General features: G+C 40.0%; 1 protein-coding gene across 1 annotated transcript in view; it reads left to right on the top strand.

Annotated features, from left to right (window-relative positions):
* PTPRT (protein tyrosine phosphatase receptor type T) overlaps nt 1–26,647 on the top strand; it is a 342,887-nt gene that overhangs the window by 29,417 nt on the left and 286,823 nt on the right. The window contains exon 2 of the mRNA XM_067307983.1: nt 21,908–22,179. Coding sequence (XP_067164084.1) covers nt 21,908–22,179 — 272 coding nt within the window. The remainder of the gene's footprint in view (nt 1–21,907; nt 22,180–26,647) is intronic.

Consider the following 26,647-nt stretch of genomic DNA (forward strand, 5'->3'; position numbering starts at 1 on the left):
ATGTTATTAATATATTTTTTGATTAAAATTCTTCAAAGGCAAAGCAGTTTATATAGTATATTAGGAGTGTGGTTGCTCTATCTTTTCTCCTCATGGATCAGTGGTTATATACTTTCTCCAGATTGGCGCTCTCACTAAGATATGACTGATGTATCTTTCTGCAACTAAAGAAAAGGGTTGGTTCAGGAGCTGGAAATAAAGCTCTTTTCCCAAATACTGCTCCAGCTCCCAAACCTGCAGTACAGTCAAACTGTGCTTGCATGCTGTGTCTGGCACACAGGGGTCACAGCCTGTGTGCCCTGGGTTGATGATTCTCATATGTTTCTAGGGATGTTCATCTTATTTTCTTGATCATGGCCAAATTAAAGGTAAATTGGAAGTAAGAGAAATATTGGGAAGATATTCACAATGTGAGAGGGCTTGGTTTTTCTGGGTGTGGGAAGCCTAGAAATTTGGGGGAATGTCTGTTCTTGAGAATTCCAGTGCCTACCTGAAAGCATCTATGTGATATTTGCTCTTTGTTGCAGAAGCACTTGTTCCTTGCTCATAAGAGGGTCAGTGATCCAACCCATGGACAGAAGCGATGTTTTGTTGCTTAAAGACACATATTGTGAGGAGGCAAAATGAAGAGCAAATAACCCGTTGGTTTAAAAAATGCCACATATAGGATTCAGACTATTACAAACCCTAGAGAAATTCATAAGTGTCAAACTAGGTTGGTGAACAATTTGAAAATAAAAAAGGTCCATGTTACTAGGTAAAACACTCATATACAATAGGCTCTGCCCAGCCCCTTCCCACATTAGTGACTCATAAGCTTATTCAAAACAACCTTTTTTTGTTTCATTTAACTACATAGCCATGTCAGGAATTCAACTGGCATCCATAGCCCTCTGCCAAAATTTTGCAAGGAACTGAAATACAATCTGTGGTCTTCTGTTCAACAGATGGCCTAACAGGGGATGAAAGGAATCTCGTTATGCCAGGAGAGCCGTTTACTTTGGTTTCCCAAGATCCTGCCACCATATGTGCAGCAACAGAGGAATGCAAAGCGTTTGCTATCGTATTCATTACAAGGGTCGGCAGAGCAATATGGTATGGAAAGCCGATCTGGCACGGAGAGCTGGTGTGAAGGGCTGGGTTTCTAATGCATAAACATTTTTCTGTGGAAGCTTTTTGTCTTTGAGAGATACTTTAGACCGGGGAAATGCAAGAGTACCAAAGACTTATTCATTTTGCCAAGCATGGGATCACCCTTGCTGGGATTAAATCTGGCGGTGCCTTGGTTTCCTGTTTGCTTGTTTTTGTTGCTGCTGCATAAACAGAAGACTCTGGCCTTGTGGGGCCAGGAAGGCAGCTGGCATTGGAAGGAGGGACCAGCTGAACTATTCAGATGCTTGAATCGTTTCTGATGTGGTATCACCTGCTTTTTCATTATTGTATTTGAGTTCATTAAAGAGACTTGGTTCTTTGAAGTGATTGACGCTGTTCACCCCAGTCTTATGCCTAGGTCCTTGATCTGGCTTGCATTGTAACGGGAGCAGTCCTAAGTCTGACGCTTGGTTTTGAAACCCTCTGCATCCTCTGGCAGCATGTCAGTAGTGTGGGGTAAGCTTGTGCTTGGATTTCTAATGGGTGCGGATGAGTCGCAAGTCCTCCTTGAACTGGGTAAACAGTGCTGATAAAACATCGCAGTGCCTAGGGAAGAGGCATATAAGCTCAGAATTTAGAGCGCAGGGATCACTGTGTATTTGCTCATTTCCGAAGGAATCTCTGGGACGTTCTTTCAGCAAGCGCAGATTAGCATGGTCCAACAGCTGCTGTAATTAATACTAGCGGCTACTATGAATGAAGGTTCAAGTGAGGCATAAAGGCATTCTGGAGCTTTTTTTTTTTCTATTTTGTTATTCAACATACGATATCAGTGTATGTGTGTATACTGCCTGTGCTAACTAGGTGTTATTTGCAGCATCTGGTGCCTTGTGAGGCAGAAGCCCAAAGAAGCTCCAAAATAAGACACAAGAATTAGTATGTTGAGATTGAACTATATCAGCCTTGAAATGCCTTGTTATGAATATAAATAACAGGACTCGGCTGTTGCTATCCCTAATGACTTACTCAGCAAATGGAAGAAAATCTATATGGGCAAAAGAAGATAAACTTGCGTTCTTTCACAAACGTATGCATCAGCACATACTTCAGCAAGCACTATAAAAATATGTGTTCTTTCCTAAGACTGTCATAAAGCACTAAATTATGCTTCTGCACTGTGCGGCGAGGTAATATATTTGAGCAATCCTGACTTTTGGACCATAGCCACGTGTCTCTCCATTAATTAGGGAGCAGCGGCGTTCTGTCTCATCTGCTTTTGGTCAGGGAAACTGCATTGATTGGGCACTTCGAGGTGGAAGGACGACTTGTTTTTCTCACAAGCATTTTATATGTGTTTGCTTTCTGTCTTGGGACATTTACTGGAGGGTAAAAAAAGGGCAAATCCCCAATTAAGTGAGGTATCAGGTCAATGAAACATCAGGAAAGTGTCTCCAACTGAATTGTGGAGGAAAGGAAATTCTGAATTTTATGGGATTGGAGGTGGCCTTCAGACCCTTAGCTCATTTAAAACTTGTCTTAGCAACAAATTCTCTGGTAGTGCATCTTTAAGAAGTAGCAAATCTGCTGTGATTTTCAGTAGCTGAATAGAATTTATTTTTGTTGTGATTTTTCCCTCTGTAATAAGCCTGAAAGCTTTTAAATTTCAAGGTTTATAACTAATTACCGAGCCTGAGAAGAGTTTCTGTAAAAGATGTTATTCTGTAACTGTCAGTATAAGATTTCTTGTATTTTACTTTTTGGAGAATATTACAGGTTAGCTGATTTTAAAGAGAAAACAGTGGACTAATTAGTTGCTTATCTAATGTGATCTGTCAATTCCAATGTTCCTTATTGGAACTAAAACCTGCAGTCACACACCGGTGAGATCTAAACTACTAGAACTAATTGCAGGTTGACCTTAATGTTCACTCAGTCTTTGCTTTGAAGGAAAAATTGTTCCTAATTATTTATATTTATTAGGAAAGCGTTGAGTTTGAACGAGTTGGCAGGAGGTTGGTGCGAGGAGGCACTAACGGCATTTCTTTCATTGCTTCTCTCCTGGTCCTCGACTAACAGGAGGCTGCAGCGGAGGAGGTTTTGGCTTGAGACCAAAACCAAAATGTGGTTTCTTCTGTGGCCGCCTTGGTATTTTGTCAGTCGAAGGGCTCGGCGGGGTGTTGGGTACCTGTCCCACGGCTCCGGCGGTCCCTCGGCCCTGCGCGGGCCCTGCTTGTCCTCCTTTGGACGTTGCCGTGTCCTACCACGCATCACGCACAACTGCACCACGCAGAGAAGGGAAAACCGCAGAGTAGAGGGTTAGCTGCAAGCTGTATCGCCTGCCTCCGATAACCTTGGTTTCACATTAGATACGGAGGGAAGGGTCAGCTCTCTCTAATACTTCGTGTCAGAAATATGAGAACTCTGTAATACGCTTTTCAGAGTTTGTGTTTGCATAATTTTTGCAATGTATAATCTTTCTTTCAGTGTTCTTCCGGTTTCTTTAATTTTTTTGATCTCTCGGGTCAGCTTTTCTTTATACTTCAGTGACTTCCATTGCTAGACGTGCAACAGTGCTTTTGCTAAGTTTTTGGAAAGCCTTTACATCCCTGTTATGCTTGTGGCTTGACTTAACGTATCTTAGATAGCAAAATGCTAATGATAACATCTTCAAGAGCTTAATGAGTAATTAAAAATGTGCACTTATTTCAGAGTTGCAAATGTGCAGCTATAGCAAGGCTGTACATTTTAGTGCATACTCTAAAAATACAGCTTTTGCTGTTACAATTGCGTGGTTGAATAGGTGTAATCCTAGGCGCAGCAAAGGTACACAGGTGCTTTGAAAATTGTCCCTGTAGAACTGAATGTGCTTTAAAGGGGTCTGAAGATTGCCGAGAATGTGGATGACATATTTAGAAAGAATTAGCGTTTTGGTTGCGTTGGCGTTGTTAGAAGTTTTGGTCAGTGTCCTCAGTTTTGAGTACTATCGTGGCATTGGTCTGAACACTCAGAAACATCTGTGCTGGGGCTAATGCATTCAGTAATGTGATAGTTTAGCCGTTTCTGACTTTTATTTTACATTTATGGGGGAAAAAAATTCATGACTTGGTGTTATGTGAAATTTTGGGTGCTTCTGGGTGTTGGATTTCCAGCATCAAGGGGACAAAATAGATTTGCTACATAGTTTTCAAACTAACGGGTGGTTAAAACAATCTTTTACACTGATGCATAATGGAAATACGTTGGAAAAAATAAGCATGCTAATGACCCAGAGAATTCCACGAAGATTAAGGATATACCCGTTAGTGGAAACAAGGCTTTTAGAAAGCCGTTTGATAGGCAAACTGTTGCGTGCTGAGGCTAACCAGTTCTTTCACCAGGAAGAAATTCCTCTCTGCTGTTCCTCCAAATTAGTCCCCTTGATAGAGGCTGCGTGAATACAAAACAGAAGCTGATCTAAATGGGGGAAATGATCTTAATTCTTGTTTATCTTTTTAAGCACAGCCATGAATACACTGACTAAAAAAAAAAACAACAAAAAACCTCTTGAACTGTTCAAAATCAAAGTGCTCTAATACAGGATCCAATACTTTACAATAAAAGATAATCAGGATAGGAGCCACAAAGATTTTTTGGGGAAGGATTACACTTTAATTTGTGGTGTCAACAGCACTATAAAATCAAAATGTCACAAGGGTATCTATGTCGAAAATGGAAACCTAGGGCACGTAACCAGCTTTTAGTGGAATATGCTGATGAGCCTTTGCATTGCCAGGGTGGAGCGTAATTGCGTGTCCTCAAAGCACAAGCTGCAAGTGGTATACGTTCCAAATGGAAAGATGTGGTTTAAATGGACTGCCTGTTGGCTTGGAGATTGGATCCTTCCTTACAGTCTGAGAAGGCCAACTTGCAAAGCAAACTGTCAAATGGGAGGACTGCTCAAATTCCCTTCCTCTGCTGGCTTGCATCATGGTGCGCCACATACCAAAAGTAATAGAGAAGACTAAACAAATGGAAAAGAGCTTTGTTTCTTAATGGCAGTTTTCGCATTTATTTCACAATCAGCAGTGGTCCATCTCTGGGAAATTTCTTACCTAACCACTGAAAATGGTACGTTTATAGAGCCCTTCAGAGCAGAGCATCAACAGGGGCTATGTTTTAAGGTATTAACATTTTTACTGCGTAAAACAAAACATTTGTTTGAATGTAGTACACTCTTCTCTGTGCCTTACAGTCCAGGGTCAGGAGGGGAATAGCTCTGTGTGCAGAACATCACTGGGCTCTTCACGTTTAGTTCCAGTACCTGCTCTCCTGTGAAGTATCGTAGGCCCCTGACATAAGTGAGATGCCACACTGGAAGGATTAATGACAAAAACAGTATTTTGGTTCTGCATTCCAGTGTATCTCAGTGCTTCATCAAAGCAGTGTAAAAAAAAATTATTTTTTTGGGGGGGGGGGAGGGGAAGTGTTGATAGCTCGAGAAATACTCCAGCTCTCCAAACACAGGATACTGTTGTTCTTGACAAGTTGATCATCCTGGCAATACAGCGGGCTACCTGAACATACACTCTCATTTAAAACGAAAAATGATGGGTATGATTTGATGAGGCATCACAGCGAATCTACTGTGGCAGTATCCGTTATGAGTGACCGAGTCCTGAGCAATCTATGCAGGTTATCCCCATCAAGTGTCAATAAGAGCTCCAAACTAACAGTATCCATTGCATATTGCTCGCCAACGGTACGATTATTTCATTAATTGTTTTAAATTTCCTAACGTGTGTGTTATTAGCCTTCGCCTGAGGATGGAAGGGCTCATCCAGTACGTGTGGACACGGTGCTGACCCTGCCCTAGCCTACGCCGAGGTTCACTGGTAGTGGTCAGCCAAAGAGAAAGTGGCCCCTAGAAGGAGGGAAGTTATATAAGAGCCATCAGATGTTTTTTACTCTTAACGTTGCTACAAGTTTGTTTATGCAACTGCTTTTTTTTTTTTTAATCATGTTGCTAGCTTTAGTAATGTTAAAGATAAGTTTGTTTTTTTTTTTTAATAGATCCATTTGATGTCATATACAACTGCTGGAGGAAACAATCTTATTTGATTATGCATTTGGAGACATTTTCTTATTTCTCCTGTGATTTTGCCTCTAAGGCTGTCTGGATACATGTAGTCTGGAAAACAAAAGCAGCACTTCGTTTTCTTTCCAAGTGCTTTTTTTATGCAGAGATGGTTTAGGTTAAAGTAACCTGCTGATTCTTATGCTGTCTTCTGTGGAGAGCAAAAAATACTTCTGAACAGTTATTTGACAAAATGCTTTAAAGATTTGGGGGATTTGTCTGCGTTTTTCTGAGTAGTTTTCTTACATGAAGACATCTAAAAACTTTAATCACTTTAGGGAAATATCAGCAAATCTATCTGTATGACATATGCGCAGACATACATTTTTCAAGAAGCTGTGCTGAATTACTTTCTTACAAGCTGGGCATCTGTTTAATGCTTAGTTTGATATTCTGAAGACAACTGAAGGGATAAGGGAGTCGGTGACACCAAGCAGCATTTCTAATAGCAGTAAAAGTACAATATGAATGTCTTTCACACAGCGTCTGATGTTGGTAAAACTAATATACATCTGGAATTACTCCATTAATGTCAATGGATTAAAAATTCTTTTTATATCCAGAGCTGGACAGGAAACCTTGAGGGAGGACAAAAAAAATCCAAATTCTCTCTACTCCTTCTTCAACTCCTGGCTAGAATTCACGAGTAAAAAGTCAAATAAAACCCATTGCAATTTGCCAGAAACTCAACTGGCCATTTAAATTGGGTTCTTAAAATAGGTGTGGATGCTAGAGAGAGAAATCACAGCCACAATATCTAGGTCAGAATGGTTTTGACTCTTGGAGCCGTCTACAACACAAATAGCTCCTGCTCAAAGAACAGAATTTGATATATTTAACCAGGAGGAGTTGAAATACGAATCCTGGACTAGATCTCTGTAATAGAGATTAATGGGAAAGCTGAAAGCTTAATTGCGTCCACATGCTTGGAAGGTTAGTCTGTTTGCATGAATTCGTGAAGATTTTAGCTAGCTCGATGTAAACCCTGTATAAACTGCTCATTTGTTTGCAAGGCTATGAAGAGCAATTATTTTTCAAAGATGGATAATCCTGCTGAGAGAATGTGTGTTAATAATTTGGCACTGATCCTGATCATGCTGTGTTCAGGAGAGAGGTTCATTTTTCTGCTTTATTTACAACAGGATCAGAACCTGAGAAATCTGCTCGCGCATAATTTTAGCTCACTCTACTCAAGATATTTCAACCTGTTTCAACTGCAAACTCTTGGAATAATGAGGAGGGGCCTTGCCTCTGGAAAAACCTTGGTTCCTTTTTGAATCTGTGCTGATACTGAAAACGTCATTCGTATTCTGAAAATGTGACTGAAGTTTTCGCTTTACCTCTTGGCTATCTTAAATGTCCTGCTCTAATTGCCTGATGCTCCAACTCTCAAAACTTTGCATTGTTCCTAGGTCTCTCACTTAGAATTTTTATTTTTATTTCGATCTATACAGGGAGTATTCATTATCCCGTAACAATTAAAATGTGTAATCCCCAAAAGAGATTCCATACCTGCTTAAATGACAACAATTTTAAGAAAAAAAAAAAGAGTGAATTAAGAGTATGTCAAAGATCTGCCCTTCTGCTGAAGTTCATGCATATCTTGTCATTGGCTTCAGCCGAAGAATCAAGAGCAGACGATAGACCACAGAGGAAACTAGTATAATTTGTACTTCAGGCTAGGAAGTGTTCTTTGGATATTGGTGCAAATTGTTCAACCACCGGTGTGTTTTAGAGTCTTTTAAAACACTTACTCTGTTATGTTTGGCAGCGTCATTGAAGACTCAAAGTACCAACTGGGGGAGACTGCAGGGACTGTGATGAGTAGCAAGTAAGAGCGCTTTGAAGATAAAAATGGCTTTCTCCTTAGGAAAAAAAATGAAAAAAAGCCAATTAAGAATAATTCTGAACTGTAGTATAGACAATTGAAACTGGGTTGAAGAGATGATTTCAGAATAAGCTAACATGAGATATGAGGTTTATTTAAATCTCCTAGTTGTAGGAAATGAGAACTGGTGAGTCAGCTAGAGTATCAGTAATTAGCTGCTGCTTCACTTGGGAAAAATGTACACTTCAGACGATCTAAATGATTACTTTGCGATAGTCTTAATTCTAGAAATTATCATGTCTTGTTTGGGACCTCTCTGCAAGGATGTTAGGCGAAGGTGCCTTTGGGCAAATGACCAATCGTGGCCTTGGTAGGAGACAACAAGTCCATGTGATAGTCTGAGGAAATTTTTAAGTGAAGTCATTGATTTGTTAATGTTTTTTCACATCTCTTTAATTGGCTACTAAAAAGAGTGCTGAGAGTTTTTTCTTTGAAGAAAAGAAAAAGGGATGATCCTAGAAAGCGCAAGGTAATGAATATTCTTTGGTGAGGTAAAATGGTTGAAACGATAAAGTAGTAGATGAATCTACCCAGATGAATCCAGTATGAAAGACTAATCAGCAGAGCATTTGCAAAGGAAAACTTTGACTTTCTAATATACTGAAATTACTTATATGTTAGTGTAATGATGGATAAAAACTGGATTTACCAGGGATTTCAAAGCTTTTGAAATACCTCCTGAGAATTTATTAAATAGAGTAATCCTCCTGGGGGAGCAAAATTCTATTTGGGATTTGAAGACTGGCTGAGACAGAAAATAGTCAAACAGGACAGGAGGTTAACAACCAACAGCCCAAATTTCTTTCCTAATAATATATTAAGCTGCATTCTGTAAGAGGAAAAAAGCAATTAAATAACTAATGTGGCACCAACTGAAAAATTTGCTGAGAGCTCTGAGGAACTTGAGACAAACCAGCAGCTGGCATACTTGCGATAGTTTAGGGCTGTGTCTTATGTTTAACTCACAGTTTCTGGTGAGCATTATGAACTCTGTGTATTTTGCAAACTAAAATCTCTGTTCTTGTAAGCTCAGTCTGTACTGTCTATCATTTTTAATTCCATCCATTTAACCAAAGTGCCAAGGGACCTGGTGCAATGCTTGTCGTGTGTTTGTTAATTACTGTCTTTTATTTAAATGATCCTCCCAGTCAGGTCAATGCATTTGCGACTAAGCTGGTCATTTTGAGTGGCAGCTACTAGATGTTACCTAGTGGGGAAAAAGGTGAGTTTAGATTGGACCATGGAAGTCTCCAGGTGGAATATTGAAAGTCTTCTGAAAGTTTCCATCCAAGAAATGGTATCAGGTCAGTCTGTGAAACTCAGTTGATGTGTCCTAGTAAGCGGGAAAAAACTCAACCAAAAGATGTGATAGGAGTGGTCAGTACATTATATTAATTTCTGATCAAAATTTAGCATGTATATAACACTATCAGTTTCTAAATGAACTGCAGTCTGGGGAGGTGGAGGGATCTGTATGTATCTTTGAACAACTTACTGAAAAATATTTGCTCGAGAATGCAGTTGGGCTCAAAACCCCTGCTAAAATAATAGCCTCTTTAGATACTGATAATCCTGTTGTTACTTAACATCAAAAAGACCAAGAAGCCAGTCATGATAAAATACTCTAATTTATGTGTGCACTAAGCGTACTGTGTATATTTACTTGATTAAAATGCAAGACCATATCCGGTGGCTCAAAGGCAACATCTTTCAAGCTAGCCAGAGAAAATGCTTTGTTGTTGAATACAACTGTCAAGTTATTTAAGTAAAAATATTTGACAGGTTTCAATAACTATCATGTTTGCTAAGATAATGCTTAGACTTTTGTGTAGTGATGAATCCAGATTAATAATCCTCAATTACAACTACATGGTTTGGGAATTTGTGTTTTTTTTTTTTTTTTTTAAGTACAACTGTTTTGTGTAAGGACATGAGTTAATCACCAAATTCTTCATATTGTGAAGAAATTTCTTCTGTTTGGATTTAATTAGTTCATCATCAAGACTTTTCACCTTCTTTTGAGGGCTAATACTAGCCCCTGTTGGCAACGGAGCTGCTTCAAACGAGCGTTTTCTGTTCTTTTCTTGAAAACCAAATCAGTAGCATTTAGTCAGAAACAGAAGCGACCATCCTAACAGGCTTCTGAAAAAGAAGAGGCTCATACTGACTCCCATTTTCAGGTTAGTGCAATTATAAACAGGAGTCTTCACTCCTGTGAAGATGGATATTGCCGTTTTAAAAGAAAAATGTAGTCTAATTTTAGTTCTCATGGGAATGGGCAAACGCTAAATATCACAACTGGTAAAGAAGTGGGCGGGAATGACTGAGGCTCCTTTCTCCTGTGCCAATACACCTCCACAGTGGCCTGCATCAGTCTCTGCTTTTGCAGTTTTGAGCTGCTCCTTTTGAGAAATTCCTTGCTGTGCCATACTGTGTGATGGCTTATGAGATGGTCTTAATTATTTTCTGAATTCCCTGTGCCAAATTCCATCCTTGGCTATCCTGCAGTAAGCCCAAAATAGCAACATTAACTTCAAGAACAACTAACACTTTCTATTAAAACTGAGCTCAGCAAAGTTGAAAACTTGATTCAAAAATAGCATATTCTGAGTTTAGAGTTGTAGTGCTGATTTGTTAAATGTGCAAATAAATGACCATATGGTTAGAACACAGTTATGTAAAAACAAACTGTTTAAGAAACAGTTCCTCTTCCGACATCATTTGCTATAGTTGCCTTTTGGCATTAAGTTTAATATGTGTTTTCTGTCACAAATACAAGCGGTAATTCACCAGTTTCCTAGAAAATACTACATGTAGAAGATAGATATGGAAATTTTACACAAGTTACAGGGGCTGTAGATGTAGGCTAGCGATGTAGCTGCATACCAACTAATAAAATATCTTTTTCCAGCTGACATGTAAAACTGTCATAATACTGTGGAAGCTTATCATTAAAATTTATTCAGCCATTTATCTTTAATGATTAAGCAAACAAAGAGTCCAATATATTGAAAATAAGTCTGTACTTGAACTACTTGGAGCCCAATATACTTTCTAGTAGAGTGAGATTTTCCCCAGACTGCTTCTGGCAGATGTCCTGTTGATGTTAAGGGTGATTCTGGAGTGTCTTTCTGAAAGTCCAGAGTAGTTCAACCTTTAGGTCCAACTGGCTGTGCAATTTAGATTTTATGTAAGTTTTAATTAAATGCAAGAACAAGAGGATAAGCAGTATTTCCTAAACTTAGCAAGAGCAGGAGGGTACGAACACCCAGCTTTCTCAGCTGATGATCTAATGTGGCATTTGAGAGACACGCTCTGTAGACTGACCAGTGTCTGAGAACCTTGAGCTACGCTAGGGTAACCAGGTGGTTATAGTAAAACTCAGTGGTATTAGAGTATCCAAACTGAGAAACAAAGCTGGAACTTCATTATGAACCTTGAGGCATCCATCCACACCCCCCTCACAAAAGAAGGGGCACCCAACAGGTATGATGTGGCATCCTTGAAAGGGGAGAGTAAGGAGAAATGGAGATTGCGACCTGTATACTTCATCTTTTAAACTGTGCATAGAGGAGAGAAGGTAGGCAACAGTGAGAATGTGTTCAGAATTGGAACAGATGAACAGAAAATAAAAGTAGAGAACAAAAAGTACCATGGAAATGGACCATTGTTAAGTCTTAATTGATCGACCGTTGTATCTGGATGATACAGAATAGATAGCTAGACTGTGAAGATAATCATGTGTTATTAGTCATTTCATGCCTGTTGACCATTACCCATATATCAAACATTCATGGGAAACACAACTTTTAAAACCAAAAAGAAAGTTTAATCCTAACTTTGTGCATGTCGTCCATGTTTAGGCATATCACAACATGTTTCAGTTCAGTGATTTGATATCAAGAGATGTCAGACCTTTGACATCTGTAATGTCTTGCTGCCTCCTTCTTCCTAGTAGAGTTGATGTTGCTGTGGATGTAATTAAATGTTATAATTCTTTAATTGCTTGTAATCACCAACTTAAATCATGATTTTCTTGAACCTGTATCTGTGTGGTTGGAGAGATTTTTATTTTTAGCCATGGTGTTTTAACAAGATATGAAATTCAGTTTTTAAAATCGGTAACATATTTGAAAACAAATCTATGGAACACACATAATAGCATTTACTTTTTCAGAAAAGTCTTTACTAGCCACTGCTTCTGAACTCATTTCTTCTTAGCAATTTCTTGTGAGAGAGTTTTTTAGCATCTGTTAATATATTATGGTCATTGAACAATTAGTTGTATGGCTTGAACTAAAAAAATTCAGTCAGTTTTATTGGAGGGTGTATACAGAGGCTACTTACAGAAATACTGCCATTTCTGTGAGAGAAAAATGACATTTGGCAGCAGTTTCATGCCACAGGTTAGAGCAGACAAGGAGGTTACTCAGCATCATTCTGCTGAATCTAGAGCATTCAGGTGGTGCCTGTAAAAGTTAGTAGGTCATGGAACTGTGTTTGCAAGAGGCTTTGAAAGGAGGCTTGCTGCTGGTCCTGCATCTCATTTCTGTTGGCCTTCTCTTTCAAGGCTCAGCTATAATAAAGCTCTGGCATGCTAAGAACAAGATTTGTGATGTCTTTAGACAAAGATGCTGTGTTGAATTGTGACCATTCCCTCTATTTTGTTTATTTGCTTGTTTAGTAACCTAAGCTTTAATAAAGTCTACTGTTTACTAAAGCATTAAGATAATGATTGACAGGACAGATAGTTGTCAGGCTACTGGAACTGAAAAGCAACAGAAGCTGTTCACAATTTTCAGGGTTTAGTGTATGTTTTCACCCATCTTAAAAGTTTAGCACTACCAAGTGATTTATACTATATGTATAAATACGGAATAAAGGTAGTCTCAAAGTATACTACAGCAGTGACCTTTGCAGCACTGAGTGCTGGCAGTGAATCCATTAAAAAGATTTTCATTGCTGAGGTTTACGGAATTGTTTCTGATTCGACAGCACACCACCATTTTTTGTTTCTCAGCAAACCTAGGCTTAAGGCTGTGGCAGTCACTGTTTTATTAAAGAAGCATTTATGAGACATGGGAAGAAAATTCTAGAAATAACTGTAGAGCCTAGAGATAAGCAGGAGATATGCAGAGGAGTGGCCAGATAGCTGTGTCTTGGAAGCAATGGCTGTCCTGTGAGATTTGATGAACAAGGTTTCTGCTTTGCAAATCAGAACCTGAGTTTGATGAGGGAGAGAAGGTGATTTGCCCACTGATGCTATTCCGGCAAATACCAGACTCAAATGTTCTTTGGCTGATTTCCAAGGAGAGAAGGATGGTGCTCTGCATGCCCTTAGTCAGGCCCATTTAGGGATGTAGGTGGAAAGCAAAGCTGCCGTATTAACCTTGTACCGCTGAAGTGAGAAATTTTATGTGTCTTCATGATAATCTGTGTCGTCCCTACTTTAGTCCAGAACTGTTACATGTGAACGCTCTCAGGAATCTCCTGAACCATGCTCTGGAATAAGCTCTTCTGGAGTCAGAAGTGTAGTTACACTTTGCTGCTGTTTTCACAGTCTATGCAGATGTTAATTAACCTTTACATGCTGATTTTCCACACTGAACCTAACAGTATTTTGGGTACAGGTACCCATATTGGGTACAGGCTATTAGAAAACACTCAGGGCTGTAGCTGGGGCTGGAAACTAGCTATGGAGAGAAGTCTCTATTTTTTTCTGACTAGTCATTGATGTAGTATTGCAATCAGTTCTTTGCCAGTTGGCTTTCAGCACCAGGATTTCTGCCTCAGTGACCATGCCTACACGAGCAATTGAGATGAAGAGAAGTTCCTCCTGTGCTTAAAAATTTCCTCTTGCCTCTGCTGTGTTGGGTGCTATCACTCTCCCAAGGGCTTGTTCTCATTATTATTTTTCTAAGAGTTCTGCCTTCATATTTCAGTTTAATTTTCTTTGGACCAATGGAAAATATCCCTGTTTATCACTGAGAAAATTAGGAAGCTGCAATCTGAATCCTGCACGCTAGCTTTACATTGCAGATATACCAACCTCTCTAATCGGTTGTCCTAGGTAAATATTATTGAGTAGTGTGAACAAGAGCTATACCTACACGTTACATTATAAGAAGAAAAATGCTTATAACAATCAAACAGTAAGATGACTAGTTTCACTTGATGATTTAAGTGTTTCTTATTAAGGTTAAAAAAATCATTCCTTTAACATATAGGTTCCCTTCCCAGGTACGATGGGGAAAAAAACAGCGTTATTATAGAGGTAAGAAAAACGAGCAAACACATTTTGGGTAGATTGCCCTTTGTATCACTGGTGCAGAATATCTTACAACCTAGAATGGACCACAAGCTTCTGGACTTTGAAACCTTTCTTTTATGAGACCATCTTTCTGTCCCTAAGAGAGCTGGGGTTTTGAAACTTCTGGCAAAATATTTCATCTGCAAACCATTCCTTCAGAGCCTCTTGCAGAAACCCAGCATCCATATTACTGCCTTCGGCTAATGTAGACCCTTCTGGGCTTTGCAGTCACTTGATCTCTTCCCATCTTGATTTCTTAGTTGAAGACGGTTTGTTGACTTGGATCTGCCAGTGTGTAAAGAGGCAGGACGCTAAAACACGTAAACATTTTTTTTTTTCTTTTGGGTTCCAATAGAAGTCCTTCTTTCTTCTGTCAAGGGTCACCATAATTCAACCCTTGAAAGACATTTGTAAAAAGAATATAGTTTGGTAATATCTGTGATTTACTGGTAACAGTGTCTTGGATGCCACTGAAAATGCCTGTAGTCATTATGGCTCAATCAGTGGAATTGATGAAAAAGTCTACAGTTTGCAATTATGAAACTGTGGGGAACCTGGTTTCCCTATTTCGGAGTATTGTGCCTTGTAATTACTTGGTTTTATTATAAAATGAGAGCTGCAAACATCCCTCCTCCCAAGGACACTGTGAAAGGTGCAAGCCAGAACCACATTTGTTACACACGTAGTATTTCAGGGAGGGTATTTATGGCACAATCCTCTCTTTCTTTAAGTAATTACAGCAAATATTTGCAGTCACTAAAGTCATACGGGATAAGTCCTGTTCCCAGAGAAGATTTTCTTACAAAGAAAAACACAATTCTTTTCATGGCATAGATTTTCAGGAGAAAAACTCTTTACAAATAAAAAAAGACGATATCTTTAAAAAATGTCATCTTATCGTCTGACAGTCTCCCAAGTGAATGAATTGTCATCATGAATTTTACTGAATTCAACTTGCAGCTCATATTCATATTTATCTGCGGATCAAGCTTTTTTTATTTCACTGGTAGATTAATTCTGTATGGCCCACATTTGAGAAATAAAACCCATGGGCCCGATTTTGTACAAATATTTGAAAAAGGGATAGCAACTGTGAGATATGCCTTGTTTAATTTTGATTTTGTGCAAGCACTGCTGTCTGTGGTATATCAGTCAGAGGAAGAGATTGTGGCTTGCTCAGTTATACGTGAGTATGAAGAGTAGGGATATAAAAATGTGAAAAGTGTGAAGCAGGTGGGTAATCATAACTTTTCATAAAATAAGAATACGAATTAGGTGGCAGCAGCTTAAGCAAGTGCATGGAAATACCGTTTTTTTCCAAAGCGGTGCATAATTACACTGTAGAACTGATTGACACAAGGTATTATTCAAAACAGAAAGATAAAGTGACTCAAAAAAATTCTGGAAGGAAGATCCATTTGTGGCTGGTCAATGGAAGGGGTTGCTGCAGCTGTTGACTTAGAAAATCCCAAGAATGCCTGTCAGAAGCTGAAGTGGTATATTCCACTCCAAAGTGTCCTGTTCCTTGCGTTCTTTTGAAAATAGCCACTCTGTTGCTACCGGAAACCACATGTAGAGGTAGATGGACTTTTTTTCTTACATTATCCTTAAACATTTTCTTTCATACTTAGTGTAGATACTTTGCATTATCTGTTCTATGGCATTAAGATTCACTGAGAATATTATAAATGTGTGCCTTTCAAAATATGCGTGAAAAAAGTCATATTTGGGAAGCTTACAAGAGAAGGCATGAGCTTGCTTAACTCACTAGAGGAGGTGCGTACTTTTTTGAACCCTCCTCCTGTAAAAATGTCCTATGATAAAGGACTTATTTTGTGCCATTCCTTCTGACTTCCTGGTCATTATACAAGGACTGGTACTGACCCTAATCCTAACCCATGGTGAAATACCAGGAAAGAGTCAAAGCACTCTTATGTAAGGAAGTGATATCTCACAAATCTATTGGATTAGTTTGATGAAGTAGAAGGAATGCAAGTAAAGCGTCTGTTATTAGATTTGACTTTCAAAGACAATACAAAGGATTTCCAAAAGGCATTCAAGAGGACTTTTCTTTAAAGGCTTGAGGCTGCTGTAGAAGAAACAAGGTGCTTAGAAGATCCACAGGTAAGAAGCAAAGACTAGGAGTTAACACTTGCTCTCTCAGTGGTCGAGGCTGGAGCACTTGCCATGTGAGGGGGGCTGAGGGACCAGGGCTTCTTCAGCTGGGGAAGGGAAGGCCACGGGGGACCTAATAGTAGCCCCCCAGTGCCTGCAAAGAGGTTATCAAGAAGACCGAGCCAGCAGCACGTGCTTTACAGCAGCCTGTGGCTGGACGATTAGAGACAAAGGGCATGAACTGAAACGAGACGTTCAGTGTGGATATAAGGCAAAACCATGAGGACAGTTAAACATTGGAACAGGTTGCCCTAAGAGTTTGTGCAGTCTCTGTCATTTCAAGACGTAACTGGATAAAGCCCTGAACAACCTGGTCTGACCTTGTGGCTGACCCTGTTTTGAGCAGGAGGTTGGACTAGAGACCTCCTGAGGTCCCTTCCAACCAGAGCGATCCTCCAGTTCTTTGTTCTGCCAGAACAATGTCAGGTGTCAGATGTTTAATTTCTTGAAGAAAGGTTTCTTCTTTGGAAATAAATGAGCAAAACCGGTGTCTAAAAAACATGTTCATGCATCTGATGGAGCTGGTGGAAAGCCCACTATTGTAATATTGGAAGGAGTTTGTTATTTAAAAGGACAGTCTGTACCTGATTTTGATTTTTTGGGTTTCAGAAGTCTCTTTTTGCAGTCAAGCATTTTGACAGCATTCTTTTCAAGTTTACATTCGGTCTTTAATGGTTGCTATAATTTCACTTTTAAACAGCACAGTTCTTCAAAGCCAGCAGTGAAACAGCATCAACTGAGGTCTGTCTGGTGATCACGAGGGGTTCTCAGTGGCTCATTTCTTCAGCTGTCATTTGTCAGAACACACTCATGTAATCTTAATGAACAATGTGCAAAGCCATTAAAAACTCAATTATGGCTTTCTTTTTACTGCAGACGTGAGAAAATGCAATCATAAAGTGCTGATGTGTAAACACAATAGCCACCATCTGCTACAGAGTAGCATTTCAGCTCCAAAAAGAGGATATATGTTGCAGATGCATCAATAATAGGAGGCTTATCAAGGCATCATTATGCACCAAGCAGGGGAAAAATTGAAATTTATGGCCAGCTAGAGAGCACTTCATGGTTTAATTCCCCAATTTTCAGTGGTATGTTTAATAACTAGGAGAGAGTGCCGTTTTATGTTCCCTGTCGTTTGAACGGATTTTTAAAAATGAATTTATTTACAGTCTTCCCTTCCTCCTTGTTTCTGACTGATCTGAACATAACAGGTTTATTTTGGGTTCTTCAGGAAGCTGGCAAAACCAGCAGGATATTAATTAATCTAACCTGTTGATCCAAGAGCACTAAATTAAATTGACCTGATATTCAGTCTGCTTTAACGAGCATATACTTCTGTGTCCAATAAATCTGAAGACCAGATTTTACACAACATAGGTAACTTTTTCTCCCCCAGGCTCTTTTTTTTCAGTTCAGTGTCTATTTTATGACATTTGAACTTTCCAGATGAAGGAAAGCAAAAGAACAAGGCTAATGATTTTTATTACTGTTATTTTTCAAAATCGAATATGCAGTGGTCTAAATAAAAGAGTTTGTCCAAGGTAACCTTTTGCAGATTCCTGCCTGGAGTCATTTAAGAGGCTTTCAGTCATGCATTGATCAATAATTTCCATTTGTGACATGTTAATTCATTCCCTAGTTCTTTATATGGGAGCGGAAAATGTGACAAGTGGTTTGTTGGTGCCAGACCAGATTGCACCTCTTTTATTTGCACATACAGGCCTATAAATTGAGAATAACTCTCATCAGCTTCAATTTTGCATTCAGCCTAAAGAAGGCTGTCAAACTCTGAATCACAATATGCCAGTTTTTTGTTAAAGATAATAAGGAAAAAACGCTCAGGTCCTTAAAAGGCAGCTTTGGAATTTATTTTTTTCTGGTGAGAACAAGGTTTATGATCTCAGACCTACCACTGAGTGCTGCATCCTGCCTGAACAAGCCTCACTGTGCATGGGCATTTGTAAGAGGCCGGTGGAGCCCAGCTGTGGGTCTTGGTTGTGCATCTCGGAGCATGCAGGGCAACCTTTTGACCATCCTAGTGGATGAGGGAAGGGATCTCCAGCTGAGTTCACGCTGGGAAAAGAAAAATGAAAAGCTTGTCCAACTGGGTCTATTTTGGAAGCCTATGTGTTGTATACAGGGTATAATTTATTCACAACAACTACATTTTGTAGACAGGCATATTCTTTTATCCTTTATTGACTATAGTCTTTAAACCTATACGTTTACACCCACTGCTAATGCCGGCCTCGAGGGCGCTGTGTCTTGACTGGCCAGGGAAGGCATTTTGGGGGGGGGGGGGAAGCTGCCGTATGAAGCCTCTGTAGAAGTGAGGAATGTGGTACAGACCGAAGATGACAAACTGATTTAACCATGGTGTTGAGTGCCTTTCTCTACTGGATATGGCACTGTAAGTGGAAATTTCTCATGTTTTTCTCTGTTGCATAAAATAATCCATTTTACCAGGATTTAACTGGAGACAGTTAAATCTCTGGGCTTACTCTGTAAAAAAAAAAAAAAAAAAAAAAATAATAATAATAAAAAAAAGAAACTATGTATAATCTGAATAGGGCAATTAACAAGTTTGTAAGGTTATTCTTTCAGTAAAATAAGACTGTAGTGTAATTATTTTGTGAAGTGGTTTTTGGCGCACAGATATTTTACGTGCTCCTGTTGTGCCAGTCGCTGGAAGCTGGCTCCATACTCCTCCTAGATACTCAGCAGTTGCACAAAAGGCCATTGTCATACCACGAATAGCTTGTGATTCATTTTGTTGTGGGTGGCAAAAAATAAAAATGTAATTATTGCTTTGAACTTTATATAAAGCTGATGTTTTTCTCCCAGAGGAAAACTCATTATTTTTATACATGAATCTGGAAAAGTGAAATACTCCCTAACTTTTTCTATCATTGAAACACTTGTCTACCCCAGTGCGGTTCAAGACCCAATTGTGTTAGACACAGTACAGCTTCAGAGTAACTTTAGGGTAGGAATCCTTTTATAATCTAAATATGAAAGAGAGGTGAAGGACACCCAGAAGCGATATGACTTGCCCATGATTCAGTCGGCAATGGAGCAGAAACCAGTTTTCTTGAGTTCCTACCCACCGTTGCAGTCACTTGGTCAAAAACCCATGGGATGCACAAAAGCTCTGCTTTTCTTTATTGAGTAATTTAATTGGCTGTGTCATCATCCTTGAATCTGAGATCTGGCAAATGTACAAGTTGTCTTCATCCTGTATTGTGCTACTTCTCTACATGACATTAAAATGCTGCAGGCAGTGCATTTCACAGCAACTACTGTACTCCTCCATGGGAAAAATCTGCTGCTGTTACTCAGCATTTGTATAGTGCCTTTCCTCCCAGATCCTTAGTAGGAGAGTAGTATCATTCTTTCTTCATTTATAAAGGTAAATGAGGCAGACTACGTGTACTGTCAAAGATCATGGAAGTGTGGAATATTTAGTCTGGGAAACCAGGCCATCCAGCCTGCTGCCTTAGCCACTGGGCCATGCTGCCTCTTCCAGCCCGTTGGCAGCTGTGCTTTCTGGTGCTAAGTTATCCTGGCCCATAGAAACTGAATCCAAATCTCAGTTTCTCAAAATTTGGTTTATTTGGGTGGATTTTTTTTTAAAAAAGTATGTATACAGTACTCTGTTAAAGCTTCCCTCATTTAATTGAAGGAGGGGGTTTTATGGTTGCCTGGGAGCAGAATTAGGTCAACAGGGAGCATTTAACCAAACCCTATCTTTTGGACTTTGATTGTTAGAAAGAAATTGCAAAGTTTGGATTCCGCTGTTAAGTTTCTCAAAGTCCTCGCTGAGTTTCTTGATTTGGGGCTGTTTTGATTTTCAGCATATCGAGATGAAAGATAGAATTACCCGAGAGCGTCTTGCCCGTAGCTTTTCGTCCTGCTTAGTAAAGCCTCTTCCCCAGCTGGGCTTGCATTGTGCTTGAATTTTCTGAGGTCTCTGGAGTGTCTGATTTCTTTATGAAAGATTGACTTTCTTCTGCATCCATGCATCTCAGTCCTTTACAAAATGCCTATATATCATATAAACACAGGAAAAAAAGCAAACAGTTTTGTGGGAGAAAGTTGCTGGTGTCTATTGATACAAGTTTAGAATATATGGCTTTTCACTGCACAGAATTGATCAGAATTTTTATCTGGCTCACCTGAGTGTCTGCCACACTACTACAGCATGGGATAGGGAAAGTCAATAGGTTAGAAGCGGGGCAAGCCTTTTCCAACTCAATCTTCTGTGAACTGCAAGAAGCCAGCAGAGAAATACGTTTGAAGCATGACTTGGCAGCAGCATGAGAACTGAGAAGTGTCAAGAGGGCTACATTTGATTAAAAATTATCATGCCTGGCTGCTGACACACAGATTTTTTTTCTCCCCATTCCTCTGTATTTCCTTCAGCTTTTTCTGTGTGTGTCTGCACACACATAAAGCAGTTCCTTTAAACAGAAGTGAATCAAATAACTCTCATAATGTTTTTCCTTATTGCTAACATTTGTCACCTTGATGCATCTGTGAAGAGATGAGTCAAGACACAATGTGCTGCAAAATAACTGCCTGATGAATCCAGACATGAGTTCAACATCCAGTGCCGTGGTTAATATGATGCAAGCTTCAGGGTTAACAAACTCATCAGTTGCTTCAGTGTGTATTTCCCTCCCTAAATTCAGCCTGTCCTTCCCTCCCAGAAGCGCAATTGTCCTTGTTGCATTATTTCTACTTGAGATGTTGCTAACAAGTCTAATCCAACTGGACCCTGAAAACTGGGATTTTGTTAACACATTGCACCCTCCGAAAGCTGATAGAGCCAAGATGCAGGGTTAGCAAATATAGATTGGCTTGAAGTGGATAAGTGCCATGTAGACTTCCACCAGCTGAGGGTTTGGTCCGTTGTTGTAGTCTTCTGTTCTCAATGTGCCTTTGGGAAGGGAGGTACGTGGGTATGCGCTAGGAGAGCTGTGCTGCTGCTTTGACTGTGGATGTGCTTTTGTTTAGAGTGACTTTTATTATAAGGTTATAAAATAATACAAGCAAAACAGATTTTTTTTATTTGTTTTTTAAATTATATAATTATGGCAGTGGTAGTTGGCCCTGAATCTGTTTATCTCTACCCTGTAATTTTAATATCCTTTCTTTTTGTTACCTAACTTCTAACATAAAATAGCTAGTTTGAGTTCTCCAGACGAATGTTTCGCTTTCTGGCTTTTGAAGAATTGCGTACGTCTTTGATGGAACTGCTGTTGTTGAAAGAGCCAAACAAAAACCCCTTTTTCTTCTCTTTCCATTTTCCCTTTGCTGTCTATAGGCTCCTTCATGATGGTAAACAGCTCTGGACGGGCATCTGGGCAGAAAGCTCACTTGCTTTTGCCTACATTGAAGGAAAATGACACACATTGCATCGACTTCCACTATTACTTATCCAGCAGAGACCGTTCCAGTCCTGGCTCTCTGAATGTCTATGTGAAGGTGAACGGTGGACCGCAGGGCAATCCCATATGGAATGTGTCAGGGATTGTTACGGAAGGCTGGGTGAAGGCGGAACTTGCCATCAGTACGTTCTGGCCACATTTTTATCAGGTATGAATTTGTAATACTTTCTGCTCTTACTCCTTTGGAAGTTTGGCTAGGTATGAGCCAGGCTAGGCTGTGGTTAGCAATAGGTATTCTGCAAGTTTAATTCTGTTTTTTTTTTTTACAAGTTTATTTCTGATTTTTCCCCCCCTTTTTGTGTCAGAGTGAGTTTACATATAGCAGTTTTATAAGAAGAGGTGATTTAGACATCTTTACATGTTTCTTCCCTCTTCAGCCTTTTTCTTGGGAAGCTGCTAGGTCACAGAGTGAAGGACTGCTAGAGTCAGATTATTGGAAAGTTAACACCCACTTATGTCTTGAAGTTGGCGCATAAACAGATTTGTACTGGCACTTTCCATGATGCTTTGCAAATGTAAATTTGCAAGTGGCTGTCTAGATGTTTAACTGGCTTTCTCCGCATAAGCTTGCTTGACCTGTTTTTGGACCTTGGTTGATTCCATGTGAGTGAATGCTTAACATTTGCTCATTCGGCTTTGCATCTGGGTTCCTGCTGCCCATATAAGGGGCATAGGTACATAAGGTACTAATAAAAGCTTGTACCATGTTTACAAAATGAGCAGACTTCACCCAATCCTTCTTTTATCTCCCTTCCTTTGTTTTTTAATTTTTTTTTTTTTAAAGCCTTGCTTGTACCATAGTTTTGCTTGTTCTCTTAGGAGATTTTTTCCATGAGTTGTTAAAGCAGTCATTTCCATGGTTTCCTGAGGTTTCACCCATGCCCAAGTGTAGGAAGTAGTCAGACATGACCTGTACTGGGAGTCTTTCAGTTCTGCCAGGATTAATGATCCCGGCAACTCGAGAGCTCGGGTGTCTTTGCCTGGAGGAAGGATGAATGGAAGTTGTGTAGAACTTCCGTTCTGTTGGTGGCAACTTCTGTGATCATCTGCGTGCGAGTCTGTGTTCGTCTTAAGAAAGATCCAAGCTACTTGTTTCATTCTGTGAAGTCTTGATTCCTTGAGTAGATACAAAAGCTGACTCTCTTTCTTTGACTAGAGGGGCTTGAACAAATATATCATGAAAGACTGTTCACGTGCTTAGAACGTGGCTGGTAAAAAGTTCTCTGTGATAGTACTAAATTTAATGGTACCCGTGACCTGGCTTACAAAGCAGACTGCTGGTGTTGCAGCTGTATCTACACGTGTTCCTGTTGTAAGGAGTAACTGTACCATCGTGAAATGGTAAAAGTGCTTCAGTTGTTAAAGGTCCCTAAAACCTGTTTGATTAGGAGTACGGTGTCAAAGTGTGTAGCGTGTGTGTGACTTCTGAGTGACCACACTCACTCAAGAGCCATCTCGCTGGACCTTGCTGCCTGTTGCCAGTACCTGACTGTATTTAAAGCTATGGAGAGATGTGGCACAATCCACCATAGCTTCTGTATCTGATACGAGCAGCTCACCTCCAAGTGCTATTTAGGAGGTTGATGCAGTCAATAGCTTTAGTGATGTTTAGGGTTAGAGAAGCTGCCTGAGCCCAAATGTGTGGGGCGCACATCATGGCTGCTGCCTCCTCAAGGCTGCTTTCTCAAAGGCCGCCTGGAACTAAGCTGTCTCTACGAAGAGGGTTTCTTTAGGTGGTGGCTTTGTTTTTGTTTTAATACTTGTTTGCCTTGCTTTCGGGCAATGAGGTGCTTGAGGACAGAGAGGGTTGCCATTTGGGGCGGCAGGGAGTAGATTTGCAGTTAACTTCAGGGGTTTAGCCAGGGAAAAACTCACAATCAGACAGATTTTCCCTAGAGAAACTTACTGCTTCCTCATTTTAAACAAGCACAAAATTGAGTATTTTAGTGTGCAAGTTTTTTCTTTTCTTCTCTTTTTTTTTTTTTTTGATTGCATAAATTTTCTAGCTACTAGAAAATTTAGTTGTCCAACTCACAGGGGAGGACTTGAAAATTCATGGTGCAACTTTCCGTTGTTTTAGTTTTAATGAGAGACGGTGGCACATAATGGACTCACGTACTTCTCATTAAGTGTTGGGGCACCAAGACAAAAAGCTGGGGAAGTAATTGCATCCCACACCTTGCAGGAAAAGGAGATGCACATATGAGACTACTGAATGACAGGAGTGAAATGGGAATTTAGTACAGAGAAAGGTCTGAAGAGGTAGAGAATATTTTGTGGATAGACAACAGCAGGTAGAAAAGCTTTTTTTTTTTTTTTTTTTGGTCTTTCTTTTAATAACTGGGTAGGAGGTCTTTAAAATTCTGAGCTAAAGTAGAAAGCTTTAATATTCCGCCTTTGAAAGAGTTGGGGATATCAGCAAAGCCCAAAGCTGTGCACTGAGCCGGGGGGCAGGAAGGGACAGGGAGGTGGAAAGGGGGATTTTGAGGGCTGAGCACGATTTGGCACATGTTCTGAAATCATATTAAAATTCTTGATACTGAGTTCATATTAACGTGAACCTGGTTATGACCCCAAATCTGCTTCATAGCGGATGCTCTAAAGAACTAAAGAAAAGATGATCTTTCACCATGATAATCAGTGCTTGAGAAGCCTGGAAAAGATAGTCTGATCTCCTGCTAAGAGATATCCTACTCTTAGATATACCCATCCTAGGCTTCCTGAGCATTAGTTACTTCTCTTGCAAGTCCTTTTGCAGGTCAAGTTTGTTTTTTCTGAATAAAAGTCCTTTAAATCAAACAAGAACAGTTTGAAAGCCAGCAGTAACTGGCTGGGAGTAGCTCCTTCCCGGAAAACACAGATTCTTTTTTTTTCCCCTTTTTTTCTTAAAAAAAAATTTTTTTTTGATAGGTAGAGGTTGACGTTTCAGTCTGCTTATATTTGTATTCTTAATCCTTAAATGTGGCTTTAAAAAACTTTTTTGAGATCTATCCCACTCTTTCATCAGGCCCTAATTTTATCAACCATCCTTTGTGGACAGCCTGCAATCTAATGGATTTCTACATTTAATCAAGGTGAAAAAGGAAGAAAAAAATTTAAGCTCACAAAAGCGAAGAGGGAAAACATCATCAAGGACTTTTGCAAAATTATTGTTGGTTGACAGCCTAATGGCACGCTGCAAGCTAAAGGAGGCCGACAGTGGCAGGATGACAAAAGCTGGGCTGTCCTGATGCCTGGGGAGTATCTCTCTTCACACTCACCATCTCACATACGCCATAGGAGTCTTATGTGTCAGCTTTAAATCAGAATTGCGTGCCTGGAGAACTCTGCGCACAAGAGCCCTGAGAGCATGTTCCCTATTTGAAAGGCACTAGATAACGCAGCAAAAATTGCCTTTCTCCTAAATAATGAAACCGGTGTCAGGGAAAATGTGGTGGCTTCTCTCAACACATGGAAACCACACCGTCGCGAATCACGACATGCATCGAAATATCTGTCATGAGAAATTGGAAGCCGGCTGCCTTGTGGCCGAGGCTTTGGCAAGTGCTCTGGGCTTTGGAGATGGGGCTAGCGCAAGATGGCGACCCAGCCCGATGCCATGCTTTTAGGCCTGACGCTCCTGCGCGAAGGCCGTGTGAGTCAACCAGATCCAAAAGCACTCTGCTGAGATATGAACGTGGTGGAGATTTATAATGTCTACCCTAGAGTTAGGCATACTTGGATTCCCAGCCTGCATGTGTTTTTAGTGTAGCAAACATAGCCATAAGAGTACTTGGAGAAAGTTAATGTGTGTAATTCTGAATTATTGCTTGCCATAAGGAGGAACTGAGTCCCAGAATGCACCAAGGGCAGCGCTGTCTGCGGGAAGAGGCCTTTTGATGTATAGCGAGGAACGTTATTGATCCGTGCCTGAAGAATACTTGTATCACAACAGATGAGCCAGGCTACTTTGCTAACACAGACGTTGCTGGTATATAGCAGCTGTGAAATGTAGGGTTGTTTATTGGTAAGGAAACATGAAATGGCTTGGTTTTTGCAGTTCTCAGGGGCATTTAAAAATGCTTTTTAACAGTAAAGCTTTGCATTTTGTCAGCTGTATTGTGTTCTGAGAAGTTCCTTAAATATAAAACACTGTTAAAAGCCTTTATCTCAACCCTTACATTACTTTTCCCATTGAGGTTAAAAGGACATGAGAGACGTTCAGCGTTGAGTTTGCAGCAACGGACCTTGTATGTGCATGGGTTTCTGCCTCCTCCTCTTCACCGGGTCCCAGTTCTCTGTCTCCGGGGATGCCTGTGTGCTCCCATGCTCTGGCTTTGATAGGGCTGAGATGCTGCACAGTGCAAAACAGGCCAGCGATGTGGATGTTTGAACTGAGAAGTAAAGAGAAGATTTGAGCGTGGAGCAGGACAGATAATAAAACGCTCTGTTAAAACAATATTGTATGAATTGAGAGGAATCCTCCACTCTTTTCAGTGGATTCTGCACCAGTGTGGAGATTAAATGCATGGGCTTTCTGTCACCTGAAGCAGTGACACCAGTGGCTTGGGTTATATTGCACGATATTAAAGGCTCTGTACAGGTCAGTAATTAACAGAGCACCGTTCTCCGTTTAG

Source organism: Apteryx mantelli, chromosome 18, assembly GCF_036417845.1.
Source record: "Apteryx mantelli isolate bAptMan1 chromosome 18, bAptMan1.hap1, whole genome shotgun sequence".
In the NCBI taxonomy this organism is placed as follows: domain Eukaryota; kingdom Metazoa; phylum Chordata; class Aves; order Apterygiformes; family Apterygidae; genus Apteryx; species Apteryx mantelli.